Source organism: Chiloscyllium plagiosum, unplaced genomic scaffold, assembly GCF_037043375.1.
Source record: "Chiloscyllium plagiosum isolate Xiang-an unplaced genomic scaffold, Cpla_swu_hap1 HiC_scaffold_10, whole genome shotgun sequence".
NCBI classification, from domain to species: domain Eukaryota; kingdom Metazoa; phylum Chordata; class Chondrichthyes; order Orectolobiformes; family Hemiscylliidae; genus Chiloscyllium; species Chiloscyllium plagiosum.
In genome coordinates this window covers 113,788,013-113,815,707 of record NW_028270148.1, presented here as the reverse complement: position 1 = coordinate 113,815,707, position 27,695 = coordinate 113,788,013, and the positions used below count along the sequence as shown (strand labels likewise).

At 49.8% G+C, this 27,695-nt stretch overlaps 1 protein-coding gene across 3 annotated transcripts in view; it reads left to right on the top strand.

Annotated features, from left to right (window-relative positions):
- Positions 1-7,516: 7,516 nt before the first annotated feature.
- LOC122553107 (uncharacterized) overlaps positions 7,517-27,695 on the top strand; it is a 140,611-nt gene continuing 120,432 nt past the window's right edge. For 2 of the 3 annotated variants that reach the window (XM_043696654.2, XM_043696653.2), the window contains exons 1-4: positions 7,517-7,747; positions 7,956-8,091; positions 10,465-10,566; positions 26,028-26,090. In XM_043696654.2, coding sequence (XP_043552589.2) covers positions 8,026-8,091; positions 10,465-10,566; positions 26,028-26,090 — 231 coding nt within the window. In that variant the 5' untranslated portion in view covers positions 7,517-7,747; positions 7,956-8,025. The remainder of the gene's footprint in view (positions 7,748-7,955; positions 8,092-10,464; positions 10,567-26,027; positions 26,091-27,695) is intronic. The other variant, XM_087990982.1, reaches the window with a different exon arrangement.

Sequence of the window (27,695 nt, the reverse complement as noted above, 5' to 3'; positions counted from 1 at the left end):
AATTGAAGAGTTGAGTAGGGGACATTGGTGAGGCCACTTTTGGAATACTGCATACAATTCTTGTCAGCCTTCTATAGGAAGGATGTTGTGAAACTTGAAAGAGTTCAGAAAAGATTTAAGACCATAAGACCATAAGACATAGCAGTGGAAATAAGGCCATGCGGCCCATCGAGTCCACTCCGCCATTCAATCGTGGTTGATGGGCATTTCAACTCCACTTACCCGCATTCTCCCCGTAGCCCTTAATTCCTTGTGATATCAAGAATTTATCAATCTCTGCCTTGAAGACATTTAGCGTCCCGGCCTCCACTGCACTCTGCGGCAAATAATTCCACAGGCCCACCACTCTCTGGCTGAAGAAATGTCTCCGCATTTCTGTTCTGAATTTGCCCCCTCTAATTCTAAGGCTGTGTCCACGGGTCCTAGTCTCCTTGCCTAACGGAAACAATTTCCTAGCATCCACCCTCTCCAAACCATGTATTATCTTGTAAGTTTCTATTAGATCTCCCCTTAATCTTCTAAACTCCAATCCCAGAATCCTCAGCCGTTCCTCATATGTTAGACCTACCATTTCAGGGATCATCCGTGTGAATCTCCGCTGGACACGCTCCAGTGCCAGTATGTCCTTCCTGAGGGGTGGGGACCAAAACTGGACACAGTACTCCAAATGGGGCCTAACCAGAGCTTTATAAAGTCTCAGTAGCACAACAGTGCTATTATATTCCAACCCTCTTGAGATAAATGACAACATTGCATTCGCTTTCTTAATCATGGATTCAACCTGCATGTTTACCTTTACAGAATCCTCAACTAGCACTCCCAGATCCCTCTGTACTTTGGCTTTATGAATTTTCTCACCGTTTAGAAAGTATTCCATGCCTGTATTCTTTTTTCCAAAGTGCAAGACCTCGCATTTGCTCACATTGAATTCCATCAGCCATTTCCTGGACCACTCTCCCAAACTGTCTAGATCCTTCTGCAGCCTCCCAACTTCCTCAGTATTACCTGCCTGTCCACCTAACTTTGTATCATCGGCAAACTTCGCTAGAATGCCCCCAGTCCCTTCATCCTGCATTTACAAGGATGTTGCCAGGGTTGGAGGATTTGAGCTATAGAGAGAGGCTGAACAGGCTGGGGCTGTTTTCCCTGGAGTGTCAGAGGCTGAGAAGTGACCTTATAGAGGTTTACAAAATTATGAGATGCATGGATAGGATAAATAGACAAAGTCTTTTCCCTGGGATGGGGGAGTCCAGAACTAGAGGGCATAGGTTTAAGGTGAGAGGGGAAAGATATAAAAGAGACCTAAGGGGCAACATTTTCACATCCAAGATGGTACGTGTATGGAATGAGCTGCCACAGGAAGCTGTGGTGGGCAGCACGGTGGCACAGTGGTTAGCACTGTTGCCTCACAGCGCCAGAGATCCGGGTTCAATTCCCGCCTCAGGTGACTGACTGTGTGGAGTTTGCATGTTCTCTCCGTGTCTGCGTGGGTTTCCTCCGGGTGCTCCGGTTTCCTCCCACAGTCCAAAGATGTGCTGGGTCAGGTGAATTGGCCATACTAAATTACCCGTAGTGTTAGGTAAGGGGTAAATGTAGGGGTATGGGTGGGTTCGCTTCGGCGGGTCGGTGTGGACTTGTTGGGCCGAAGGGCCTGTTTCCACACTGTAATGTAATCTAAGGAAGTGGTGGAGGCTGGTTCAATTACAGTATTTAAAAGGCATCTGGATGGGGACATGAATTGGAAGGGTTTGGAGGGATATGGGCCAGGTGCTGGCAAATAGGACTAGATCAGATTGGGATGTCTGGACAGTATGGAAGAGTTGAACTGAAGGGTCTGTTTCTGTGCTGTGTAACTCTTAAGACTCTATGGTGATGTTGTAGTGACTTACCATCATGGGGACAGCTACAAAGACAAATCAGGTTTCACTCTGGGATCTGACTTGTCCTGTGCTACTATTGGATGGGATTGTAACCAATGGCCTGACAAGCCACTCAGTCCTACAGGGGTGGGCCATTTATGGTGCCTTCATCATTGATGCTCATTTCCCGTGAATAAATAAAATCACAGCAAACAATTTATCACAGGACGAAATACTCCCCACTTGCCTGGATGGGTGCAGCTCCAACAACACTCACGAAGATTGACACCATCCAGGACAAAGCAGCCCATTTGATTGGCACCACATCCCCTCCCTCCACCACCAATGCTCAGCAGCAGCAGTGTGTTCTATCCGCAAGATGCACTGCAGAAATTCACCAAAGATCCTTAGGCAGCACCTTCCAAACCCAGGACCACTTCCATCTAGAAGGACATGGACAGCAGATACATGGGAACACAAGCCCATGCAAGTTCCCCATCTAGCCTCATCCTGACTTAGAAATACTGTATATTGCTGTTCCTTAAGCATTGCTGGGTCAGAATCCTGGAATTCCCTACCTAATGGCACTGTGGGTCAACATACCGTTGAGGTACTGCAGCGGTTCAAGAAGGCAGTGCACCCCCCCACCCTCACAAGTGGGCAACTAGGGACGGGCAATAAATGCTGGCCCAACCAATGACACCCACATCCCACAAATGAATAAATGAAATACCAATTAATCCAGTCCCATTAATCCTGGAGAAAACACATCTTGGGAACAACATAGTAAATACAACAAACAAAAAACAGAGTTTATGAGGCAGCTATAAATGTTCAAATTGATAGAAATGACAAAATAATTCTAGATCATCTTCAGTAACCAAAAAGACACACTGAGAATTGGAATAGATGAATTGTAAATTAAATTTTGTCCCTTTAAACTGAATGTACACAGAACTAATATGGTCCTGTCAAACTGAATCATAAAACAGTGGAGTCTGCATATATGAACCAAAGGAATCGATTGTGCAAGGATAGCAGATTATAAACGTCTCCTTTTAACATCTCTTTCCCGGTTGTATGTAAAGCAGAGTGCACGCAGTGATACAGACAATTGGTTGCAAGTTACTAATGTTGATTCAACACAAACCCATGGACGAGGGGCTGATGCTGGTGTTGTGATAATGTTACTGACTGAGTAAAGCAGAGAACCACACGAAAGCTCCAGGACTCGAATCTCACTGTGACAGAATTTAAACTTTTAAAAATAAATCTATAATATACAGCTAGTCTCACTGATGGTGACCATCACTGATTGTGGTAAAAACCCATCGGATTCTCTCTGAGGGAGGGAACTCTGCTGTTCTTACCCCGGTCAGACCTAAAGCCTGATTCCAGACCCACAGCTCTGGGAGGGGGAGGAGGGGGATTGAATTTTAACTACACTGTAGAAAGGCCCAGAAAGCCTTTCGATTTATAGGCATTAAGGAAAGCACATCAAATAGTGTAAATGTCACATCTCATCAATGCATATGAAAAACAGGCCATTCTGCCCCTTAATACTGTTCTGCAGTTCAATTAAGCTCATGGTATGTTCTAAATGTGGCCTCACTCCATTTTCCCACCTATCCCTAATTACTTTTGACTCCCTCGTTAGTGAAGAATCTGTCTGCCTCGATCGACAAAAACTATTCAAAGCTCCATCTCCTGTGCTCTCTGGGTAGATGTTCCAAAGATTCACGACCCATAGAGAGAGAAACGAAAATCTCCACATCTTCATTCATCACAATGGGGATGGATTGATGTAGGGGCAGGCCCTATTAAAATATACTCAGGAACTCTGAGGACAATAATTACAATGTGAATGTTCATTGGAAACACAGAATCATACAATGACGAAAAGGCAGATGAAGGCCAGTCGGCTTTTCCAATGGACAATACCTGTACAGGTGAGGAAGGGGATACAGGCAATGTCCCATACAGGTGAGGGAGGGTATACAGGCTAATGTCCCTGTACAGGTGAGGGAGGTGGATGCAGGCTAATGTCCTCATACAGGCGAGGGAGGGGATGGATCACGGTACAGGGTAATGTACCTGTACAGGTGAGGGGGGAGCATGGTACAGAGGGTACAGGGTACCGTACATGTAGGGGGGGGTGGGGAAACATCATACAGGTAATGCACCTAAACAGGTGAGGGAGGGGGATACAGGCTAATGTACTTGTCCAGGCGAGGGAGGAGGATGTCCCTGTACAGGTGAGGGAGGGGGTGGATCACAGTACAGGGTAATGTACTGATACATGTTGGGGGGGGCATGGTACAGACGGTACAGGTTACTGTACATGTAGGGGTGGGGGAGGAGCATGGAACAGGGTAATGTACCTGTACAGGTGAGAAAGGGGTGGATCATGGGACAGGGTAATATACCTGTACAAGTGAGGGTGGGATATACTGGGTAATATACCTGTACAGTTGTGGGATGAGGGTGGGAACATGGTACAGGGTAATGTACCTGTACAGGTGAGAGATGGGGTGGATCATGGTACAGGGTAATATACCTGTACAGGTGAGGGGGGAATATGGTACAGAGTAATGTACCTGTACAGGTGAGGGAGGGGATAGATCATGGTGCAGGTTAATGTACCTGTACAGGTGAGAAAGGTGTGGATCATGGTACAGGGTAATGTACCTGCACAGGTGAGGGAGGGGATAATATACCTATACAGATGAGGGAGGGGGTGGGAACATGGTACAGGGTAATATACCTGTATAGGTGAGGGAGGGGGGAAAACATGGTATAGGGTAATGTACCTGTACAGGTGAGTGAGGTGGTGGATCATGGTACAAGGTAATATACCTGTTTAGGTGAAGGAGGGGTGGATCACAATGTAGGGTAATATACCTGTACAGATGACTGAGGGAGTACAGGGTAATATACTTGTAGAGGTGAGTGAGGCGGATACAGTGTAATATACCTGTATAGATGAGTGAGGGGGTGAGTATTGCATAATGTACCTGTACAGGTGAGTGTGGGGCATAGAGGGTAATATCCCTGTACAGGTGAGTGAGGGGGAATATTGCATAATACACCAGTACAGGTGAGTGAGGGTGTGCACAGGGCAATGTACCTGTATGAATGAGGGAGAGTGTACGATAATGTACCTGTGCAGGTGAGTGAGGGGGAGAGGTGGAGTACATGATGATGTGAAAGGAATGGTGGGGTGATGGGAGGGAATACAAGATAAAGAACACGATAGAGAATCACAAACCTGCAATGATTCCCTCCTGTCCTGTCTCCTGTCTGATGGTAACCCTGCTGCTAATGCAGTACAATCCACCCTCCAGCAGAGGATGGCATTGTATCACTTTCATCCCAAAGTAGACAAACAGGTTCAAGCAGGAGACACTTTGATCATTTTTTTAAAAAAATCATTCGTCTGGAGGCAAAATATCACCCATCACAGCAGTTTTTAAAGGCACATTAGGTTTTTGAATCTCAAATACAAATTAATTCCTGTACTCGCAGGACAATATACCTTTACAAGTGAGAGAGGGGAGTACAGGGTAATGTACCTGTACAGTTGAGTGAGGGGAGTACAGGGTAATGTACCTGTACAGGCGAGTGAGGGGGTACAGGGTAATGTACCTGTACAGGCGAGTGAGGGGAGTACAGGGTCATGTACCTGTACAGGCGAGTGAGGGGGTACAGGGTAATGTACCTGTACAGGTGAGTGAGGGGAGTACAGGGTAATGTACCTGTACAGGTGAGTGAGGGGAGTACAGGGTCATGTACCTGTACAGGTGAGTGAGGGGAGTACAGTGTCATGTACCTGTACAGGTGAGTGAGGGGAGTACAGCGTCATGTACCTGTACAGGTGAGTGAGGGGAGTACAGGGTCATGTACCTGTACAGGCGAGTGAGGGGAGTACAGTGTCATGTACCTGTACAGGTGAGTGAGGGGAGTACAGCGTCATGTACCTGTACAGGTGAGTGAGGGGAGTACAGGGTAATGTACCTGTACAGGCGAGTGAGGGGAGTACAGCGTCATGTACCTGTACAGGCAAGTGAGGGGAGTACAGGGTAATGTACCTGTACAGGTGAGTGAGGGGAGTACAGGGTCATGTACCTGTACAGGTGAGTGAGGGGGTACAGGGTAATGTACCTGTACAGGCGAGTGAGGGGAGTACAGCGTCATGTACCTGTACAGGCAAGTGAGGGGAGTACAGGGTAATGTACCTGTACAGGTGAGTGAGGGGGGTACAGGGTCATGTACCTGTACAGGTGAGTGAGGGGAGTACAGCGTCATGTACCTGTACAGGCAAGTGAGGGGAGTACAGGGTAATGTACCTGTACAGGCGAGTGAGGGGAGTACAGCGTCATGTACCTGTACATGCAAGTGAGGGGAGTACAGGGTAATGTACCTGTACAGGTGAGTGAGGGGGGTACAGGGTAATGTACCTGTACAGGTGAGTGAGGGGAGTACAGGGTCATGTACCTGTACAGGAGAGTGAGGGAAGTACAGGGTCATGTACCTGTACAGGTGAGTGAGGGGGGTACAGGGTCATGTACCTGTACAGGTGAGTGAGGGGAGTACAGTGTCATGTACCTGTACAGGTGAGTGAGGGGAGTACAGGGTCATGTACCTGTACAGGCAAGTGAGGGGAGTACAGGGTAATGTACCTGTACAGGTGAGTGAGGGGAGTACAGGGTCATGTACCTGTACAGGCGAGTGAGGGGAGTACAGCGTCATGTACCTGTACAGGCAAGTGAGGGGAGTACAGGGTAATGTACCTGTACAGGTGAGTGAGGGGAGTACAGGGTCATGTACCTGTACAGGTGAGTGAGGGGGTACAGGGTAATGTACCTGTACAGGTGAGTGAGGGGAGTACAGGGTAATGTACCTGTACAGGTGAGTGAGGGGAGTACAGGGTCATGTACCTGTACAGGTGAGTGAGGGGAGTACAGGGTCATGTACCTGTACAGGCAAGTGAGGGGAGTACAGGGTAATGTACCTGTACAGGCAAGTGAGGGGAGTACAGGGTCATGTACCTGTACAGGTGAGTGAGGGGAGTACAGGGTCATGTACCTGTACAGGTGAGTGGGGAGTACAGGGTCATGTACCTGTACAGGCAAGTGAGGGGAGTACAGGGTAATGTACCTGTACAGGTGAGTGAGGGGAGTACAGGGTCATGTACCTGTACAGGTGAGTGAGGGGAGTACAGGGTAATGTACCTGTACAGGTGAGTGAGGGGAGTACAGGGTCATGTACCTGTACAGGTGAGTGAGGGGAGTACAGGGTAATGTACCTGTATGTGACCAATACTGAGGTAGTAAGTGTTATATTTGTTTCAGGGAAACACAGCATTTGCTGCGTTCCAAGCAGCACTGAGTGAACCTGTTTGATTATTCTTCTGTTTCACACACAGCCTTCCCCAGACACAGCCAAACAGGAGCAGCCTGTGTCTTTCTGTGATGCCACTTGAGGGCGATGTTAGCCACGTGTGTGTGTGTGTGTGTGTGTGTGTGTGTGTAGCCGGGGTGGGGGGGGGGGGTGGTGGGGGAGCTGAAACATTACCGTTGTCAAGGTGCCAGTTAATCTCTGTTTTGTTTCTCCGTCTCAGAGTTGGCATTGGGCAGGTAGCACCGATGCCTCCCTCCCCCAGAAATATCCCAGCGTTCCGGCACTTGGTGAAGAGGGCCAGAACTTTTCCTGCTTGTCGCAGGTTTCCTCACTGGCTAAACATTACGACCCTGCCCCCAATTCCACCTCTGGCATCGGAATCTTGGAGAGAGCTGGAACTTTCCGAGGGAGCTGTAACTTTCCAGAGGATTTGGAACTTTCTGTAGGATTTGCAACTGTTCGGGGGAGCTGGAACACTGCTGTCACAGGTAGTTTGGAAGAGATCAAGAAAATTAACATCTAGATATTCTTCCTGAAAGAAAATTAACTCATTCTTTATTGCCACCAGTTATTTTGTGATCATTTTTGAGCAACCGAACATTTGCCGATGTGTATTCATTTTAAAGTATCTAATTCTGTGTACAAGGGTTAATGTCGTGATCTAATGGACAATCTCCGTCTCCATAAACCCCACAGATTCCTGTCTGGATGAAGGACATCACTCTGCCTGTGACCTCTTCACATTGACTGACCCCGCAGTTCCAAAATGCAGAGCAAGCAGCAATTCCAGAATACCTCCTTCAGGAACATGACAGGCGTCTACCTGGGAATGGTAGGCTTTGGTTTTCTGGAAGCGAGCGGATTGGTGAGGGTTGGGGTCCTGGGCTCTGGTTACGGCTGACACTCGTAGCTTTGTGCCAACTCAGTCTCACCCTGACCCCACCCTAGCCACCCCCCCCCGCCCCACCACCACCCCTCCCCTGCTGTTTGCTTCAAGGGGCAGTTATGGCCGCCGCTGCCTGTGGGATCTTGCTGTGCGCAGATCGGCTCCATCGCGGCCATGCCTGCACGTTATTGCCCTCCCCCCCCCCCCCCCGCCCCCTTATCCCTTCAGCATCCAGGAGGCCCTGGGGTTAGTTCCAGGCCTGCGATTCTCTAACCCAGGTGGGGGTTGGGAAGGTGGGGGAGGGGAGTGGTCACGGGGATGGTGGGGTTTGGGAAGGTGGGGGAGGGGCGAGGTCACGGGGACAGTGGGGGGGTGGGGAAGGGGGGGTGGTCACGGGGACAGTGGGGGGGTGGGGAAGGGGGAGTGGTCACGGGGACGGTGGGGGGGTTGGGGTAGGGGAGTGGTCACGGGGACGGTTGGGGGGTGGGGGAGGGGAGTGTCACGGGGACGGTGGTGGGGGTGGGGGAGGGGATTGGTCAGGGGGACGGTGGGGGGTGGGGGGGAGGGGAGAGGGTGGTGCTTGGGCATCAACATTCTGGGCAGGGATGGCTGGGAGAAGGATAGGAACGTGGAGAGAGAGAGAGGGGGTTGGCCAGTCATCCACCTTCTTACCCTCATGGGACAGCAGGGACAAAGGCTTGAATGGTCAACTGCAGCTATGATTCCTGGCCATACCCTGGCTTTTTCACCTACCCCAGCCCCCTGAGACCTCAGGCCCGGCTGCTCCATCTACCCCAGCCCCCTGAGACCCCAGGCCTGGCTGCTCCATCTACCCCAGCCCCCTGAGACCTCAGGCCCGGCTGCTTCACCCACCCCAGGATTCCGTGCCCAGTCCCACATTGACTCTCTGTCCAGTGAGAGATTCCTGCCCTTCCGAGCTGCCCAGTGTGTCCAGCTCCTGGCTGTGCCAGTGAAGGGCATGTCTGTACCTGCCCACAAACACCACGTCTCACACACTGAGCTTGAATCTCTTGCTAAGACACACTTTGCTTTGTGAAACAATGAGGACCTTCACTTTCCGACAGTGGCTCATTGCTCAGTGATGTTATTGCTGTACACTTCTCTTGATGTGAAGTGGGGCTGGGCTGACATTGTGTGAGACACACGGCCAACAGTGAGTCTCCAAACTGCAGGGGATCAGCCCCTGGTCAGCTCCCTGCTAGGCCTGAGGCCTGAGGCCTGCTGCAGCCTTTACACCATCAGTGGGTTGTTGGAGCCAATCAGATGCAGCCTGGGGTGAGGGGTGGCAGGTTATTTCATACAAAAGGGGCAGTGCCTCAAAGAGGCTGGCACTGAAATGGTAATGCCAACACAAAGACACACAATGCCATATATTAATCCTTACCCCAATCAAAATCACCCCTCCCTGGTATCTCTGCCTTTCTGGAGATGTCCTCCTCTTTTCCCCACTAGGGGGCACTTACCCCCTGTCTCTCTCTCTCTCTCTCTCTCTCTGTGTTGGCATCAATGATGGCAGTGTTTGTAATGAAGCTTCCAATACCTATGCCCTTCCCTATCCTCATTCCCTATCCTGTTCCCTATTCCCTTTCCTATTCCCATTCCCTATCACTTCCTTTTCCTGTTCCTTATCCTCATGAACTACACCCCCTCCCAACCCAGGTCACAATCCCGATTCCCTATCCCTGTTCTGTCTCCCATTCCCTATCCCCATTCCTTATCTCTTTCCCTATCCCCATTCCCTATCTTCTTCCCAATCATATTTCCTATCCTATTCCCTGCCCCATTCCCCTTATTTATCCCATTCCCTATCCCCTATCCCCTATCCCCCTCCCTATCCCATTCCTTATCCAATTCCCTATTCCCATTCATTATCCCATTCCCTTCCCCAATCCCTATCCCATTCCTTTCCCCAATCCCTATTCCCATTCCTTATCCCATTCCCTACCCCCATCCCTACCCTCTTCCCTATCTTAATCTCCATCCCCATGCCTTCCCTATCTCATTCTCTATCCCCATTCCCTGAACCCATTCCCAATCTCATTCCCTGTCTCCATTCCATTTCCCATTCCCTATCCCCATCCCCTGTCCGCATTCCCTATCCCATTCCATCTCCCAATCCCTATGCTCATTTCCTGACCCCATTCTCTATCCCCATTCCCTATCCCATTCCTTGTTCTATTCCCCATCCTGAGGAACCCTTGAGGTCCTAACCCTCCCACCGTTGATTCAGAAAGCGTGGGTTCCGGGCGATGGAAGAGACGGGGGATGGATGTTGTTTCTGAGACCTTTGTTTTTCAGGCCGGTTCTCCCGCGAGCTTCAGTCACATCGCTGCAGTCCCGCCTCTCTTCCGCAGGCGATGCCTCTCCCGAGCAAAGACCTCGGTAGAACTTCGGCGTAACGTAAGTACAAAATTACCAGCCGGATTTGAACCGTGGCAGGGCGCAGGGATAGGGTTGGAGCTGGCTGGAGCTGTCGGAAGTGAGGGACGTCCCAGGGAATGTCAGGCTGGAGCATCCAGTGCTGAATATCCCAGAGTCCGACCAGCAATGGATGAGTTAGACCCTGAACCATCCAGTGAATAAAATGCTCATTCCATTAGTTCCTGCTGTAAATCCGCAAGGAATTTAAAAGTCAACAAGAAACTGCTTTTCAGTGTCCACTTGGGAACCAGTCAGCAGCCTCCTCTTACACAGTGTAAAGGTCAACTTGCCTCTGGAGCTGGCACTCTTGCAAAGTGTCCTGATGAGCGCAAACCAAAACAGCTCCAACCAAATGGGTCTTTTCTTCGGCAATACTCTGGTCATGCAGCACAGAACCAGGCCCTTCGGTCCAACCAGTCCATGCTGACCCGAATCCAAACATAACCTGTCCCTCCTGCCTGCTCCTGGCCCGAATCCCTCCAAAGATTTCGTTTTCATGAATTTATTGTAAATGAGTTTTAAACATTGTAACTGTACTGTCACCCATCACTTCCTCTGGAAGTTCATTCCATATTGTCTGTGTAAAAACGTTGCCCCTCATGTGCTTTTTAAAACCTCACTCCTCCCACCTTAAAAAATACCCCCTCGTCTTGAAATCGCCCAACACTCGGGAAAAGACAGCTAGCGTTCACTCTATCCGTGGCCCTCATGATTTTATAAACCTCTAAAGTCACCCCTCAACCTCTTACCTGCCAGTGAAAAATCTCCCAGTCTCTCCTTATAACCCAAACCCTTCATTCCCAGCAACTTCCTGGTAAATCGAATCTGAACCCTCTCCTGTTTAATAATACCCTTCCTGTAACAGGGTGACCAGAACGGGACACAGTGCTCCAGAAGAGACCTCCCCAATGTCCTGTACAACCTCAACATGATGCCCCCAACTCCTGTACTCAAAAGGTCTGAGCATTGAAGCCAAGTGTGCTAAATGCCTTCTTGACCACCCTGTCTATATGTGACGCTAACTCCAAAGTCTCTCATTTAGAGTGGTGCTGGAAAAGCACAGCAGGTCAGGCAGCATCCGAGGAGCAGGAAAATCGACATTTCAGGCAAAAGCCCTTCATCAGAGGCAGGGTGCCTGCAGGGTGGAGAGATAAATGGGAGGGGGCCTGGGGATGGGGAGAAAGTAGCATAGAGTACAATAGGTGAATGGGGGTGGGGATGGAGGTGATAGGTCAGAGAGGAGGGTGGGGGAAGGTAGCAAAGAGTACAATGGGTGAATGGGGGTGGGTGAAAGGTAATAGGTCAGAGAGGAGGGTGGAGTGGATAGATGGAAAAGAAGATAGGCAGATAGGACTGGTCATGAGGATGGTGCTGAGCTGGAAGGGGAACTGGGGTAAAATGGGGAAAGGGGACATTTATTGTATCCGTTGCTCCCGATGCGGTCTCCTCTACATTAGGGAGACTCGACACCTCCTTGCAGAGCGCTTTAGGGAACATCTCCGGGACACCCGCACCAATCAACCCCACCGCCCTGTGGCCCAACATTTCAACTCCCCCTCCCACTCTGCCGAGGACATGGAGGTCCTGGGCCTCCTTCACCGCCGCTCCCTCACCACCCGACGTCTTGAGGAAGAATGCCTCATCCTCTGCCTCGGAACACTTCAACCCCAGGGCATCAATGTGGACTTCAGCAGTTTCCTCATTTCCCCTTCCCCCACCTTACTCCAGTTCTAACCTTCCAGCTCAGCACTGTCCCCATGACTTGTCCTACCTGCCAATCTTCCTTTCCATCTATCCACTCCACCCTCCCCTCTGATCTATCACCTCCATCCCCACCCCCATTCACCTATTGTACTATTTGCTACCTTCTCCCAGCCCCACCCCCATTTATCTCTCCACCCCGGAGGCTCCCTGCCTTCAATCCTGATGAAGTGCTTTTGCCCAAAACGTCAATTCTCCTGCTCCTCGGATGCTGCCTGACCTGCTGTGCTCTTCCAGCAACACTCTAGTCTAAATTCTGATCTCCAGCATCTGCAGTCCCCACTTTTCCCTCAGTTTCTCAGTCCTTTGACACTCCTGTTCTTTATGATCAAGATCAAAATGTGAAATGGGTGAGATTAAACCCAGTCCTAATATCTTCTGTAGCCAATTGCAATGCTCTGGAGAGATGGTGTAAGAGGCTAGCTTGTTCTCCCTCCTGCCCCATGGTTCTGTAGTCACTTACCATGCATAATCCCTTCATCAATTTCTTGGATCTGAAGCTCCTGTACTTTATATTCCCTGTGTCTGGTTGGGATTAAATTGAATTGAATTAGCTTTAATGTCACATGAACTTGATGGTTACAATGAAAAGCTGATAAGTCACCCCTGACTGCACCATTTTCGGTACCAGGTTACAATCCAGAGTTACAGAATAGAGAAACGAAGAAAAAGGATTATATTAAAGCGATACACGGTGTAAACATAGGACAGAAAAACAAGAGGCAACGTTAAAGAGACAAACATCACAGGCTCTCAGCAAACACTCTCTGCATCAGCAGACCATCACAGAACACCTCCACCTGCCCTGACCACAGGCTGCCACCACACTCTGCACCCGGTCCCTGTCCCCGCTCCGGCCACCGGTCACTGCTGACCCTGTCCCTGTCCCCACTCCGGCCACTGGTCACTGCTGACCCTGTCCCCGCTCCGTCCACTGGTCACTGCTGACCCTGTCCCTGTCCCCACTCTGGCCACCGGTCACTGCTGACCCTGTCCTTGTCCCCACTCCGGCCACTGGTCACTGCTGACCCTGTCCCCGCTCCGGCCACTGGTCACTGCTGACCCTGTCCCTGCTCCGGCCGCTGGTCACTGCCGTCCCTGTCCCTGTCCCCACTCCGGCCGCTGGCCACTGCTGACCCTGTCCCTGTCCCCACTCCGGCCACTGGTCACTGCTGTCCCTGTCCCACTCTGGCCACTGGTCACTGCTATCCCTGTCCCTGTCCCCAATCCGGCCACTGGTCACTGCTGACCCAGTCCCCGCTCCGGCCGCTGGTCACTGCTGACCCAGTCCCCACTCCGGCCACTGGTCACTGCTGTCCCTGTCCCCGCTCTGGCCGCTGGTCACTGCTGTCCCTGTCCTCGCTCCCTCTCCAGCCGCAGGTCACTGCTGTACCTGTCTCTACTCCGGCCGCTGGTCACTGCTGACCCTGTCCCCGCTCCGGCCGCTGGTCACTGCTGTCCCTGTCCCTGCTCCCCACTCCGGCCACTGGTCACTGCTGACCCAGTCCTTGCTCCGGCCACTGGTCACTGCTGACCCTGTCCCTGTCCCCACTCCGGCCACTGGTCACTGCTGACCCTGTCCCTGTCCCCACTCCGGCCGCAGGTCACTGCCATCCTAGTCCCCACTCCGGCCGCAGGTCACTGCCACCCCTGCTCCCACTCCAGCCGCTGGTCACTGCTGTTTCAATCCCCACTCCAGCCGCTGGTCATTGCTGTCTCAATCCCCACTCCGGCCACTGGTCACTGCTGTCCCTGTCCCCACTCCGGCCGCTGGTCACTGCTGTCCCTGTCCCCACTCCGGCCGCTGGTCACTGCTGTCCCTGTCCCTACTCCGGCCATTGGTCACTGCTGTCCCTGACCCTGTCCCCACTCCGGCAACTGGTCACTGCTGACCCTGTCCCCACTCCGGCTGCTGGTCACTGCTGTCCCTGTCCCTGTCCCCACTCCGGCCGCTGGTCACTGCTGTCCCTGTCCCCACTCCGGCCACTGGTCACTGCTGACCCTGTCCTTGTCCCCACTCCGGCAACTGGTCACTGCTGACCCTGTCCCCACTCCGGCTGCTGGTCACTGCTGTCCCTGTCCCTGTCCCCACTCCAGCCGCTGGTCACTGCTGACCCTGTCCCTGTCCCCACTCCGGCCACTGGTCACTGCTGTCCCTGTCCCCACTCTAGCCACTGGTCACTGCTGTCCCTGTCCCCAATCCGGCCACTGGTCACTGCTGACCCAGTCCCCGCTCCAGCCGCTGGTCACTGCTGACCCAGTCCCCGCTCCAGCCACTGGTCACTGCTGACCCTGTCCCCGCTCCGGCCGCTGGTCACTGCTGTCCCTGTCCTCGCTCCCTCTCCAGCCGCAGGTCACTGCTGTACCTGTCTCTACTCCGGCCGCTGGTCACTGCTGACCCTGTCCCCGCTCCGGCCGCTGGTCACTGCTGTCCCTGTCCCTGCTCCCCACTCCGGCCACTGGTCACTGCTGACCCTGTCCTCGCTCCGGCCACTGGTCACTGCTGACCCTGTCCCTGTCGCCACTCCGGCCACTGGTCACTGCTGACCCTGTCCCTGTCCCCACTCCGGCCGCAGGTCACTGCCATCCCTGTCCCCACTCCAGCCGCTGGTCACTGCTGTCTCAATCCCCACTCCAGCCACTGGTCACTGCTGTCTCAATCCCCACTCCGGCCACTGGTCACTGCTGTCCCTGTCCCCACTCCGGCCGCTGGTCACTGCTGTCCCTGTCCCTACTCCGGCCATTGGTCACTGCTGTCCCTGACCCTGTCCCCACTCCAGGGCTGGTCACTGCTGTCCCTGTCCCCACTCCGGCCACTGGTCACTGCTGTCCCTGTCCCCGCTCCGGCCGCTGGTCACTGCTGTCCGCGTCCCCGCTCCAGCCGCTGGTCACTGCTGTCCCTGTCCCTGTCCCCATTCCGACCGCTGGTCACTGCTGTCCCTGTCCCCGCTCCGGCCGCTGGTCACTGCTGTCCCTGTCCCAGTCCCCACTCCGGCCACTGGTCACTGCTGTCCCTCTCCCCACTCCGGCCACTGGTCACTGCTGTCCCTGTCCCCACTCCGGCCACTGGTCACTGCTGTCTCGATCCCCACTCCGGCCGCTGGTCACTGCTGTCCCTGTCCCTTTCCCTGCTCCAGCCGCTGGTCACTGCTGACCCTGCTCCCACTCCAGCCATTGGTCACTGCTGACCCTGTCCCCACTCCGGCCATTGGTCACTGCTGACCCTGTCCCCACTCCGGCTGCTGGTCACTGCTGACTCTGTCTCCCCTCTGGCCGCTGGTCACTGCTGTCCCTGTCCCCGCTCCGGCCGCTGGTCACTTCTGTCCCTGCTCCCACTCCAGCCATTGGTCACTGCTTCCCTGCTCCCACTCCGGCCATTGGTCACTGCTGCCCCTGTCCCCGCTCCGGCCACTGGTCACTGCTTCCCTGCTCCCACTCCAGCCATTGGTCACTGCTTCCCTGCTCCCACTCCAGCCATTGGTCACTGCTGCCCCTGTCCCCACTCCGGCCACTGGTCACTGCTGACCCTGTCCCTGTCTCCACTCCGGCCACTGGTCACTGCTGGCCCTGTCCCCGCTCCGGCCGCTGGTCACTGCTGTCCCTGTCCTCCCTCCGGCCGTTGGTCACTGCTGACCCTGTCCCCGCTCCGGCTGCTGGTCAATGATGTCCCTGTGCCCACTCCGGCCACTGGTCACTGGTGTCCCCACTCTGGCCGCTTCCTTCCACTCCAACCACTGACCCTGTTCAGAGACAGGGGCCGGATGTCCGAGGCAGTGAAATGACCGAAACCCCTCGGAATACCCGGGGTCAGCCTGAAAGGAGGTGACTGGAGTGTGTTTAGACCAGTCCCTCATTGTGTTTGGGGGTGGGGACCCTGACCCCTGTGGGGCATCATCAAGATCAAGAGAGGGAGAGGGAGGCTACCCCCAGCTAAGACCATTAGACATTGGAGCAGGAGTAGGCTATTCAGCCCATCAAGCATGTTCCCCATTCAATGAGATCTTGGCTGATCTGATCACCCTCAACTCCACTTTCCTGCCTGGATCCCCATAGCCTTGTTTCCCCTTACTGAATAGAAGTCTGTCTCTCTCTCTCTCTCTCAGTCTTGAATATACCCAGCCTCTGCAGTAAAGAATTCCAGTCTCACCCCCCTCTGAGAGAAGAAATTCCTCCTCATTCCTGTCTTCGCTGGATGACTCCTTACTCTGAGATGATGCCCTGTGGTTTTGGACTCTCCCACCAGGGCAACCAATCTTTCTGTATCTACCCTGTCAACCTTCCTAAGAATATTGTATGTTTCAATAACATCGCCTCTCATTGTTCTATATTCCCAGTGGATACGGGGCCAATCTCCTCATCAGATAGTCCCTCCATCCCGGGATCAGCTGATTGAACCTTCTCCAGACTACCTCCAATGTCAGTCCACCTTTCCTCAGATAAAAGGCCCAAAAGTGTTCCCCCAGATCAAATCGGTGCCCACTCACGGTGCCTCGGATAGCGGCCCCACCCTCCACTTGGTACATCGAGGATCCCAGGGTGAACCCCCAGACGGGGACATGGAGTGGGGTGTGAGCGCGGAGGAGACACTTTGGGGCCACGTGGAGGGAGTGCTGCACTGTCAGCGCCGTCATTCCACCACTGCGGCCCCGCCTGCCCTCTCAGGCGGACCCCAGCACGTTCCTGACGCATCGTTCAGCTGAGAGCATCAATTTGAAATGAGGTGGGGTAAAGGCAAAACTGATGGACTGCCCCATGTGGTGGGGAATTACTGACAGCAGCTCTGATAAATGCAGCAGTATCCTTATTCCTTATCCATGTTGAAGTCCTCAGGGTAATCCTGGCTGGATCCCACAATCCCCAGTGGATCCCACAATCCCCAGTGGATCCCACAATCCCCAGTGGAGCCCAGCTCCATGGCAAAGCAATGTCCTGCTCAATGTCTCAGTCCAGCCAGGCTTTGCTGCTGTAACTGGTTTCAGCCACTGGGTGGAGACTGCACCTTCCTTGATCGATCAAAAGAACCGACAAACTACATCTAACTCATTCTTGGAAACACTCAATGCTCTTGCCTCAACGGCTTTCTGTGGCAGAGAATTCCACAGGCTCCCCGCTCTCTGGGTGAAGACATTTCTCAGATTTCTCATCTCAGTCCGAAGTGGCCGACCCCAGAGTGGGACCCCTGGTTCTAGACTCCCCAGTCATTGGGAATGTCCTTCCTGTAGACAGTTGACAAAACATTGTATTTCCATTACACTTCTTTACAATCTCAGGTTGTGTCTCACAAATGAAGTGTTCTTTCAAATGAACAAATGAACTCACTGCTGTGAGGCTGCCGATGCATGTGCACAGCAAGACCCCAAAGTCAACAACCTGATAGTGACCCACAGAATCCCTACAGTGTGGAAACAGGCCATTTAGCCCAACAAGTCAACACCAACACTCTGAAGATTAATCCACTCAGATCCATTCCCCCTATCTATGATTCTACACTTCCCCTGACTAATGCACCTAACCCACACACCCTTGAACACTACGGCCAATACACCTGACCTGCACATCTTTGGACTGTGGGAGGAAACCGGAGCACCCGGAGGAAACCCACGCATACACGGGGAGTATGTGCAAACTCCACACAGACAGTCACCCAAGGCTGGAATCGAACCTGGGTTCATGGTGCTATGAGGCAACAGTGCTAACCACTGAGTTACCGTGGCTCAATCAGCTTCACTCAAGATTTCAGCTAAGGAATCAAGATCAGTCAGGAGTCTGGCCAAATTCCCCTTCCACGCAGAGGCCACCTCGGGATATTTCCCCCTGCCCCCTCAGTTTAACGTCCCCTTAACAGAAGGACAGTATTTCTGACAGTGCAGCACTCTCTCAGTGTAGGTGCCGTGGTGTTGGGTCTCGGGAGTGGGATTGGAACCCTCTGAGTTTCATGTAAAGAGTCTTAAATCGACAGGAAAGCAGGACCTTCAGGATGAAATATATCGCAGGTCAAAGGGTCAGGTTGACTGTCCCAGAACAACAGGGGTGACCCACGGAGGGTAATATTTAGTCAGTGTGTTGTAATGTCTTGCCTAAATGGGCAGGGGTGAGGGAGCAGAATGGACAGGAACCTTCAAAAGACAGTAACAGAAATACTCAAAGGGGAAGCATTATGGAAGGCGATGGTGACTGGAAAGGGGAATGGAACAAGGGGCCAGCCCAGATTTAATGGGCTGAATGACACTGTATCGTAGCATTAGCTGTACAGAAGGTACGGAGAGGTTAGATTAGATTACTTGCACTGTGGAAACAGGCCCTTCGGCCCAACAAGTCCACACCGACCCGCCAAAGCACAACCCACCCAGACCTATTCCCCTACATTTACCCCTGCACCTAACACTACAGGCAATTTAGCATGACCAATCCACCTAAACTGCACATTTTTGGACTATGGGAGGAAACCGGAGCACCTGGTGGAAACCCACGCAGACACTGGGAGAATGTGCAAACTCCACACAGTCAGTCGCCTGAGGCAGGAATTGAACCCGGGTTGCTGGCGCTGTGAGGCAGCCGTGCTAACCACTGTGCCACCGTGCTGCCTGTTGTTTCACTTTTGTCCAGGGGGTAGTCCAGGACCATAGGGCATCAACTCAGAATAAGGGGTCACCCATTGACGACAGAGATGAGGGGGAATTTCTACTCTCAGAGGGGAGTGAATCTGTGTAATTCTCTACCACAGAGGGCTGTTAAGAATGTATCATTAAGTACATTCAAGTCTGAGACTGACAGATTTTTAACCAGGAAGAGACTCAGGGTCATGGGAAAGAGGCAAGAAAGTGGATTTGAGGATTATCAGACCAGCCAGGGTTCCATTGAATGGGCTGAATGTACAAGGCATGATTAGTAAGTTTGCAGATGACACTAAAATAGGAGGTCTTGTAGGCAGCAAGGAAGGTTCTCAGAAATCGCAGCAGGACCTTGATCAGCTGGGGAGTGAGCTGAGAAATGACAAATGGAGTTTGAAGTTAAAAATCACACAACACTGGGTTATAGTCCAACAGGTTTATTTGAAAGCACTAGCTTTCGGAGCGCTGCTCCTTCATCAGGTGGTTGTGGAGTATACGATTGTAGGACACAGAATTTATAGCAAATGTTTATAGTGTGATGTGACTGAAATTATATATTGAAAAAGACCTGGATTGTTTGTTAAGTCTCTCATCTTTTAGAATGACCATGTTGGTTTCAGTTTTTTCACATGTAAATCCCAGAACTTTCTTCAAGTTACATTCTCAAGTGAACTTTAACAAATGAAGGAGCAATGCTCCGAAAGCTAGTGCTTCCAATTAAACCTGTTGGACTATAACCTGGTGTGGTGTGATTTTTAACTTTGTACACCCCAGTCCAACACCGGCTCCTCCAAATCACAAATGGAGTTTAATATCGATAAGTGTAAGGTCTTGCATTTTGGAAAGTCAAATCAAGGCAGGAGTTTCATGGTGAAAGGCAGGGCCTTGGAGTGGAGGTGCTTGGTTTGTGATGATGCTGCTTCTTGAACAAGGTTATGGTGTCCTTGGTTTTAGTTTCAGAGAGGTTCTAAAAGACGTAGACTCTGAAAAGTCTAAGGTTTTAGGGCCAGTTTAATAATAGATAACAGATACTGCCTCAGGCTAAAGGCTTTCAAGTTAAAAAAAAAACAATGAAGGAGGAGCGGCCGGTTTTACCAGGTCAGCTTCTCTCTGGTTTAGTTTGGTATTAGATCAGTAGTGTTGAAAAAGCTGCTGGACCCAAAGAAACAGGTCTAGGCTGGTCCTCTGTCTTTCCGGCTTCTCTCCTCTAAGACCCTGGGTTTCATTTTACCTTTCATACCAATGGGTGTTTATGGGGATTAGTGCAAGTATTTGGAACAGCATCATTAAGTTCGGATGATCTGCTGGGTTTTCAGAGAGGTTAGGTTATTCTGTATTCTGCTCTCTCCTGTTTTTGTTTAATTCGGTAATCTTGCAAATAAACTCTGGTTTATTTAAACCTAAGTAGATTGACCAGCTGATTCTCTCCTGGAATATCCACTGTTCACCTGCTTAAAACAACGAGCAAGGTTAGGGCCAGGATTACCTTTTTGGAGTTTTGAGGGGTTCTGACCTGGTCCATAACTGAGTGCATCGGGTGAATGCACTCTGTCTTTTCCCCAGGGTTGGGGAATCGAGGAGTGGAGGGCATCAGTTTAAGGTTAGAGGGGAAAGAATAAAAGGGAACCAGAGGGGCAACTTTTTTACACAGAGGTTGGTACGCATATGGAACGAGCTGCCAATGGAAGTGGTTGAGGCGGGTACGTTTATAACGTTTAAAAGGCATTTGGGCAAATACATGGATAGGTAAAGGTTAGTAGGATATGGGCTGAAAATGTGTTGCTGGAAAAGCGCAGCAGGTCAGGCAGCATCCAGGGAACAGGAGAATTGACGTTTCGGGCATAAGCCCTTCTTCAGGAATGATAGGATATGATCCAAGTGCAGGGAAATGGGGTTAGCATGGAGAAACATTTTGGTCAGTATGGACCAGTTTGGGCTGAAGGGCCTCTGTCTCTGGGCTGTTGGACTCTACTGCTCCAATATCTTGTGGTGGGTTGACTCAGTGTCCGATGTCGGGGTAAGTCTGTTCCATAATTGACAAGGTCCATGGTCATTTCGCTGTGCATTCTGAGTTTTACCCCATTGGCTGTTCACTTTAGGGTTGTGGATGTGATAAGCTGCCGAAGAATGGCCAAGACTTGATTTATAAAAATACTATATAGGTTCTCCCAGTTTAGAAAGATTCCTGATTCTCTGAAGGCTGACCCACATTAAACCCTTACGCTCTGGGGTCGCCCATCAATTCTCTGCATTCCAAACCTTGCTTGATGTCTCTGAATAATGGAAGTCAGTGGGATATTACTGCAAATCTCAAGGGGAGGTCAGTTGACATGAAACATCGGATTTTTTTCTGGGTCAATTTCTCTCACCTGTGGCACTGAGTTTCTGCTGATTTCATGTTTCCACTTTGCCGTGTGACTGTCCTAGTTGCAACTGATCCTATCAGCACAACAACACACTGTATTTGCATATCACCTCGAGCGTGATAAAAGCAGAGCTTGTGGGAATCAAAGGCAATTTCACCCTGAGCCACATGTGGAGCTAACAGGGCAGGTGACTATCGCCTGGATCTAAGAGGTCAGTTTTAAAGAGCTTCTTTGAGGAGGACAGAGAGGCCGAGAGAGTTAGGGAAGAAACTCAGTGATCCATGTGATGTTGTCTCTGCTTATCTACTTTTCAAAACACTTCAACTGTTAAATCACCCTTTGGTGTCATTTTACTTTAAGGAGAACTCTGGCTTCTCCAATTTCTTCATGTAACCAAATTCCCTTAACTCTGGTACTGATCTGGTAAATCTCTGTACCCTCCAAACCCTTGACATTCTTTCTGAAGTATCAGAACAACGCTTTAGCTGAGACCAAAACTCTCTAATTTATACAGGATTGGCATAACTTGCTTGTTTTTGTGCTGTTCACCTCTGGTACTAGATTATACGGGATCCTTCCAATTTATCAGTAGCTCTGTTGACTTGTGCCACTTTTGTTTATGTGAACCTCCAGGTGTCTCAACTCAAGACACCAGTTGTTGCATTAGCCAATCATGACGAGGGCAGAATTTGGGGACATTATATTTGAATGTATTGCCTTATTAGGCAGTTGGAATATGCTCTAGTTCACCTTTCAGTAACCATGTATGAAATATGCAGTATACATTATCTTGGCTAATATGAAATTATTCCCTTTAATTAATATGAGAGATTCAGACCTAATCCATAAACAAGCATAAGTCATTACTGTCAGAAAAGCAGGAATGAATAAGGTCAAACGTTCAGTGGAAAAGTATTTTTTCAAATTTTAAATACATGATGGATGATTTAAGAAGATCAGTTCATTTGTAGCGATTGACAGACCTGATTGACTTGACAAAGAAATATTTCTCAACATAATTTACTAAAATACAGCTGTTAGCTTTTTATAAGAGTGTTGCAGATCTTAGCATGCCTGGGAAGTTCACGGTGGCTCAGTGGTTAGCACTGCTGCCTCACAGCGCTAGGGACATGGGTTCAATTCTAGCTTTGGGTGACTGGCTGTGTGGAGTTTGCACATTCTCCCTGTGTCTGCGTGGGTTTCCTCCCACAATCCAAAGATGTACAGGTTAGCTGAATTGACCATGCTAAATTGTCCATAGTGTTAGGTACATCAGTCATAGGGAAATGGGTCTGGGTGGGGTACTCTTCAGAGGTTCGGTGTGGACTTGTTGGGCCGAAAGGCCAGTTTCCACACTGTAGGGGATCTAATCTAATCTATCTTTGTACCATCTGCAAACTTAGCCAGAATGCCCTCAATTCCTTCATCTAGATCGTTAATATATAAAGTGAAAAGTTGTGATCCCAACACTGAGCCTTATGGAACACGGCTGCTATGCTGAGAAGGACCCTTTCATCCCCAATCTCTGCTTTCCGCCAAGCAGCCAAGCTTCTATCCATGCTAGCATATTGCCTCTAGCACCATGGGCCCTTATCTTACTCAGTACCCTCCTGTGCGGCACCTGGTCAAAGGCCTTCTTGAAGTCCAGATAGATAACACCCATTGGCTCTCTTTGATTTAATCAGCCTGTTACTTCTTCAAAGGTTTGTCAGGCATGACCTCCCCTTGATGTAACCATGCTGACTTTGCCCTATTTTATCATACATTTTCAAGTATTCAGAAATCTCATCCTTCACAATGGATTCCAGGATCTTACCCATGACCAAGTGTCAGCAAATCAGTCTGTAATTTTCCATCTTTCACCTTAATCCCTTTTTAAACAGATGTGTCACATTAGTGATTTTCCAGTCCTCTGGGACCCTCCCTAATTTTAGGGATCCTGAAAGATCACCACTAACACCTCCACTATCTCTTCAGTTATCTCCCTTTGAACTCTGGGGTGTAGTCCATCTGGTCCCAGTGATTTATCCACCTTCAGGCCATGCAGTTTTTCTAACACCTTCTCCTTGGTGATGGTCACCATACTCAGCTCTATCTCCCCACTCTCTTGAATTTTTGGGATATTATTCGTGTCTCCCACCATGAACACTGATGCAAAGTAATTATTCAGTTCCTCAGCCATTTCCTAGTTCCCCACTACTACCTCTCTCATGTCATTTTCCAGTGGCCCACTTTTGCCTCACTTTTGCTGTTTATATATCTAAAGAAACTCTTACAGTCTTCCTTTATATTACTGGTTAGCTCACCCTCATATTTAATCTTCTCCCTCCTTATTTCTATTTTTGTTGCCCATTGTTGGTCTTTGTCGCTTCCCAGTTGTCTAGTTTCCCATTCCCCTTAGCCACATTATGTGCTTTCCCTTTTGCTTTTATGTTGTCCCTGACTTCCCTCGTCAGCCACGGTTCCCTCATCCTCCCTGTACCATGCTTCTTTTCCCTCGGGATGCATCCTTACTATACCTCCTCAGTTACTCCCAGAAACTCCTGCCATTGCTGTTCCACTGTCTTTCCTGCTGAGCTCCTCTCCCATTCAGCTCCTCCCTCATGCCTCTGTAGTTGCCTTTAATAGGCTGTAATATCGTTATCTCTGATTCTATCTTCTCCCTCTCAACCTGCAGAGTAAATTCAATCATATTATGATCACTGCTTCCTAAGGGTTCCTTCACCTTAAACTCCCTTATCAAATCTGCCTCATTGCACAACACTAAATCCAGTATTGCCTGTTCCCTTCTGGGCTCCTCCACAACCTGTTCCAAAAAGCCATCTCATAGACATTCCACAAATTCTTTTTCTTGCAATCCAGTAACAACCTGATTTTCCCAGTCCGCCTGCATGTTGAAATCCCCCATGATCACTGTAACTTTGCCTTTCCTACACATCTTTTCTATCTCCTGGTGTATCTTGCGCCCCAGCTCCTGACTAATGTTTGGAGACCTGTACATGACTCCAACAATTTTTTTTCACCTTTTGTGGTTCCTCAATTCTACCCACACAGATTCTACACCATCTGACCCTACTTTGTTTCTTAGTATTGACTTAACTTAATTTCTTACTAATAAGACAACCCCACCCCTCAGCCCACCTGCCTATCTTTTCAATAAGATGTACATCATTGAATATTCCACCCCCAATCCTGATCCCTGCAGCCACATCACACTGATGCCCACCACCTCATACCCAACAATTTCAATCTACACCACAAGCTCATTTACCATATTTCTTATATTTTGGGAGCAGGGTCATGAACAAATGCGAAGTTATACACATTTTGGTTGGAGGAATAGGAAAGGCAACTTATTTTCTAAATGGAGAGAAACTTCAGAGTGCTTCGGTGCAGAGGGATCTGGGTGTCCTTGGGCATGAATCTCAGAAAGCTAGTTAGTAGGTGCAGCAGGTAATAAGGAAGGCAAATGGATTTTTGACATTTATTGCTAAAAGAATTGAGTATAAAAGTAGGAAAATGTACAAGGCATGAGTGAGACCGCATGTGGAGTATTGTGTCCAGTTTATGGTCCTTTCACATGAGGATGGATGTAATTGTATTGGAAGAAGATCAGAAAATATTCACTAAATTGATTCCAGAAGTGAAGGGTTTGTCTTATGAAGAGAAATTGACAAGTTTAGGATGATACTATCTGGAGTTTAACAGAATGAGAGGAAATCCAATTGAGGGATGTAAAATAGGATTGACAAAATAAAGAGAATGTTTCCTCATTTGGGACAATCTAGAATGAGAGGTTATGGTTTGAGGATAAGGGACTGCTGTACAGGACATTGGTTAGACCACTTTTGGAATATTGTGTGCAGTTCTGGTCTTCTTCCTATTGGAAGGTTGTTGTAAAACTTGAAAGGGTTCAGAAAAGATTTACAAGGATGTTGCCAGGGTTGGAGGGTTTGAGCTATAGGGAGAGGCTGGATAGGTTGGGGCTGTTTTCCCTGGAGCGTCGGAGGCTGAGGGGTGACTTTATAGAGGTTTATAAAATCATGAGGGGCATGGATAGGGTAAATAGACAAGGTTTTTTTCCCCAGGGTAGGGGAGTCCAGAGCTAGAGGGCATAGGGTGAGAGGGGAAAGATATAAAAGGGACCTAAAGGGCAACTTTTTCATGCAGAGGATGGTGCGTGTATAGAATTAGCTGCCAGAGTAAGTGGTGGAGGCTGGTACAATTATGACATTTAAAAAGCATCTGGATAGGTGTTTGAATAGAAAGGGTTTACAGGGATATGGGCCAAATGCTGGCAGATGGGACTAGATTAGGTTAGGATATCTGGTCGGCGTGGACGAGTTGGAATGAAGTGTCTGTTTCAGTGTTGTACATCTCACTGACTCTATTTAAAACAGAGAGGAGGAGGAATTATTTCTCTCATAGGGTTGTGAATCTGTGGAATTCACTTCCCCAGAGTGCGATAGAAACTGGTGACATTGAGTAAATTTAAGGAGAGCATAGACAGATTTTTAATTGTAACGGGTGGAGAGCGGGCAGGAAAGTGGAGTTGTGGCCGAGATGAGATCAGCCATGATGGTATGGAATGGCAGAGCATGCTGAAGGGGCTGAATGACCTCTTCCTGCTCCTAAGTCTTATTTTCTAAATCACCTCATTGTTTCTGCATTTTGTTATGAAATTCTGTCCATTTTCTCCTAGAAAAGAATTGAGATGCTGCGAATTATGGACTGTCAGCCGGGCTTCAAGGGTGCACTGGTCAAGGTGAGCTTTCTGGTCATTGAGCGTGCTTGTAAAACACCTCTCCAGGGCAATGAGTAACGACAGAACTCAGGCCAGTTTGAATTTCCAGATTCGTCCTTGCAATGGGCACTGCCAAATGCACGATAGCATTTTGATTAAAAACAAACCTAGCTCGAATGTTCAGGGTAATTATCAACAAATAAATGATTATTGCTGCTGGGTGATTGTGGAAACGACACCTGAGGGGACTCGTTGTTGAGCGTATCTGAGCATCGAGATATCGCTGACTGTTCACAAGTTATAAACTCAGAAGCTGTCAGTGATTTGATCCCTTGAGTGTTTGTCTTGTTGCTGCGTTGTTTTGTGACTGCACTCTGCAAACATCCCTCTTCACTGCATCAACAACGTGACTGATGTTTGTAAGATACACTCAGGTACAGAAAATTCACCCAACCAAACAGGTCACATTAATTGCTCTTGTCAGGCCATCTCTGTAATTAGGCCACTTCTGTACTTTGGCTAATATTCACCTCACGTGTTGGAGGGGATCAATGTGACTTGAAGTGTTTAGCTGTGCTCAAACATGCTGAAAGTGCCAAATGTTTGCTGTCTATGTTTACACTTCTCGGAGTGAGCCATCCAGAGTCTGGCCAAAACAGGAACTGCTGGAAAAGCTCAGCAGGTCCAGGTCCAGCAGCATCCATGGAGAGAAATCAGAGTTAACGTTTTGAGTCCAGTGACCCTTCCTCAGAATCTAGCTTTACCCACCTTCTTCGCCTCTCTGGGATTCCTGCTCAGTCACCACATGGATTAGAGATCTACAGAGACATGTAGAAAGCAATCCATGTTTGAATAAAGTGTAAAGATGTAAAGCCACTCTCTCTACCACGACCACTTCCATCTAGAATGACAAGGGCAGCAGATACATGGGAACACCACCCCCTGCAACTTCCCCTCCGAGCCACTCACCAGCCTGATTTTGAAATATATCGCCATTTCTTCAGGGTCGCTGGGTCATAATTCTGGAATTCCCTCCCTAAGGGACATAGTGGGTCAACCCACAGCACATGGGCTGCAGCGGTTCAAGAAGGCAGCTCACTTCCACCTTCTCAAGGGGCAACTAGGGACGGGCAATAAATGCTGGACCCAGCCAGCAACGCCCACAAAATGAATAAATGTTTGAGAGAGAGGACTGATGGTGAGTTTAACTAGAGGCTCACTACGTCTCAGGAGATGGGGTGAGATTGAGAAGGAGAGCCCTTCACGGTCACCTCAGCCAGTGTAGGAATGGAACCCAGGCTGTTGGTATCACTCTGCATTATAAACCAGCCATCCAGCCAACTGAGCTAACTGAGAGTGCGTTAGCAGTCCGAGACTGATACAGCACAGAGGGATCCAAAACAGAAAATGCAAGGGACCCTCAGCAGCTGGAGCAGCATCTGCAGAGAAAACGAAAGATAGAATCTCAGAATTGTTGCTGCATGAGAGGCCATTTGGTTCATCTTGTGCACCCGGTTTGTTTGATATCTCGCCTCTGCCGATTGGTTCTGCACTCTATCGCCAACGCACCAACAAGTCGCATCGGTGCGAAGCTTGAATTTGACTAAGTGACAGGAGGGCCCATAT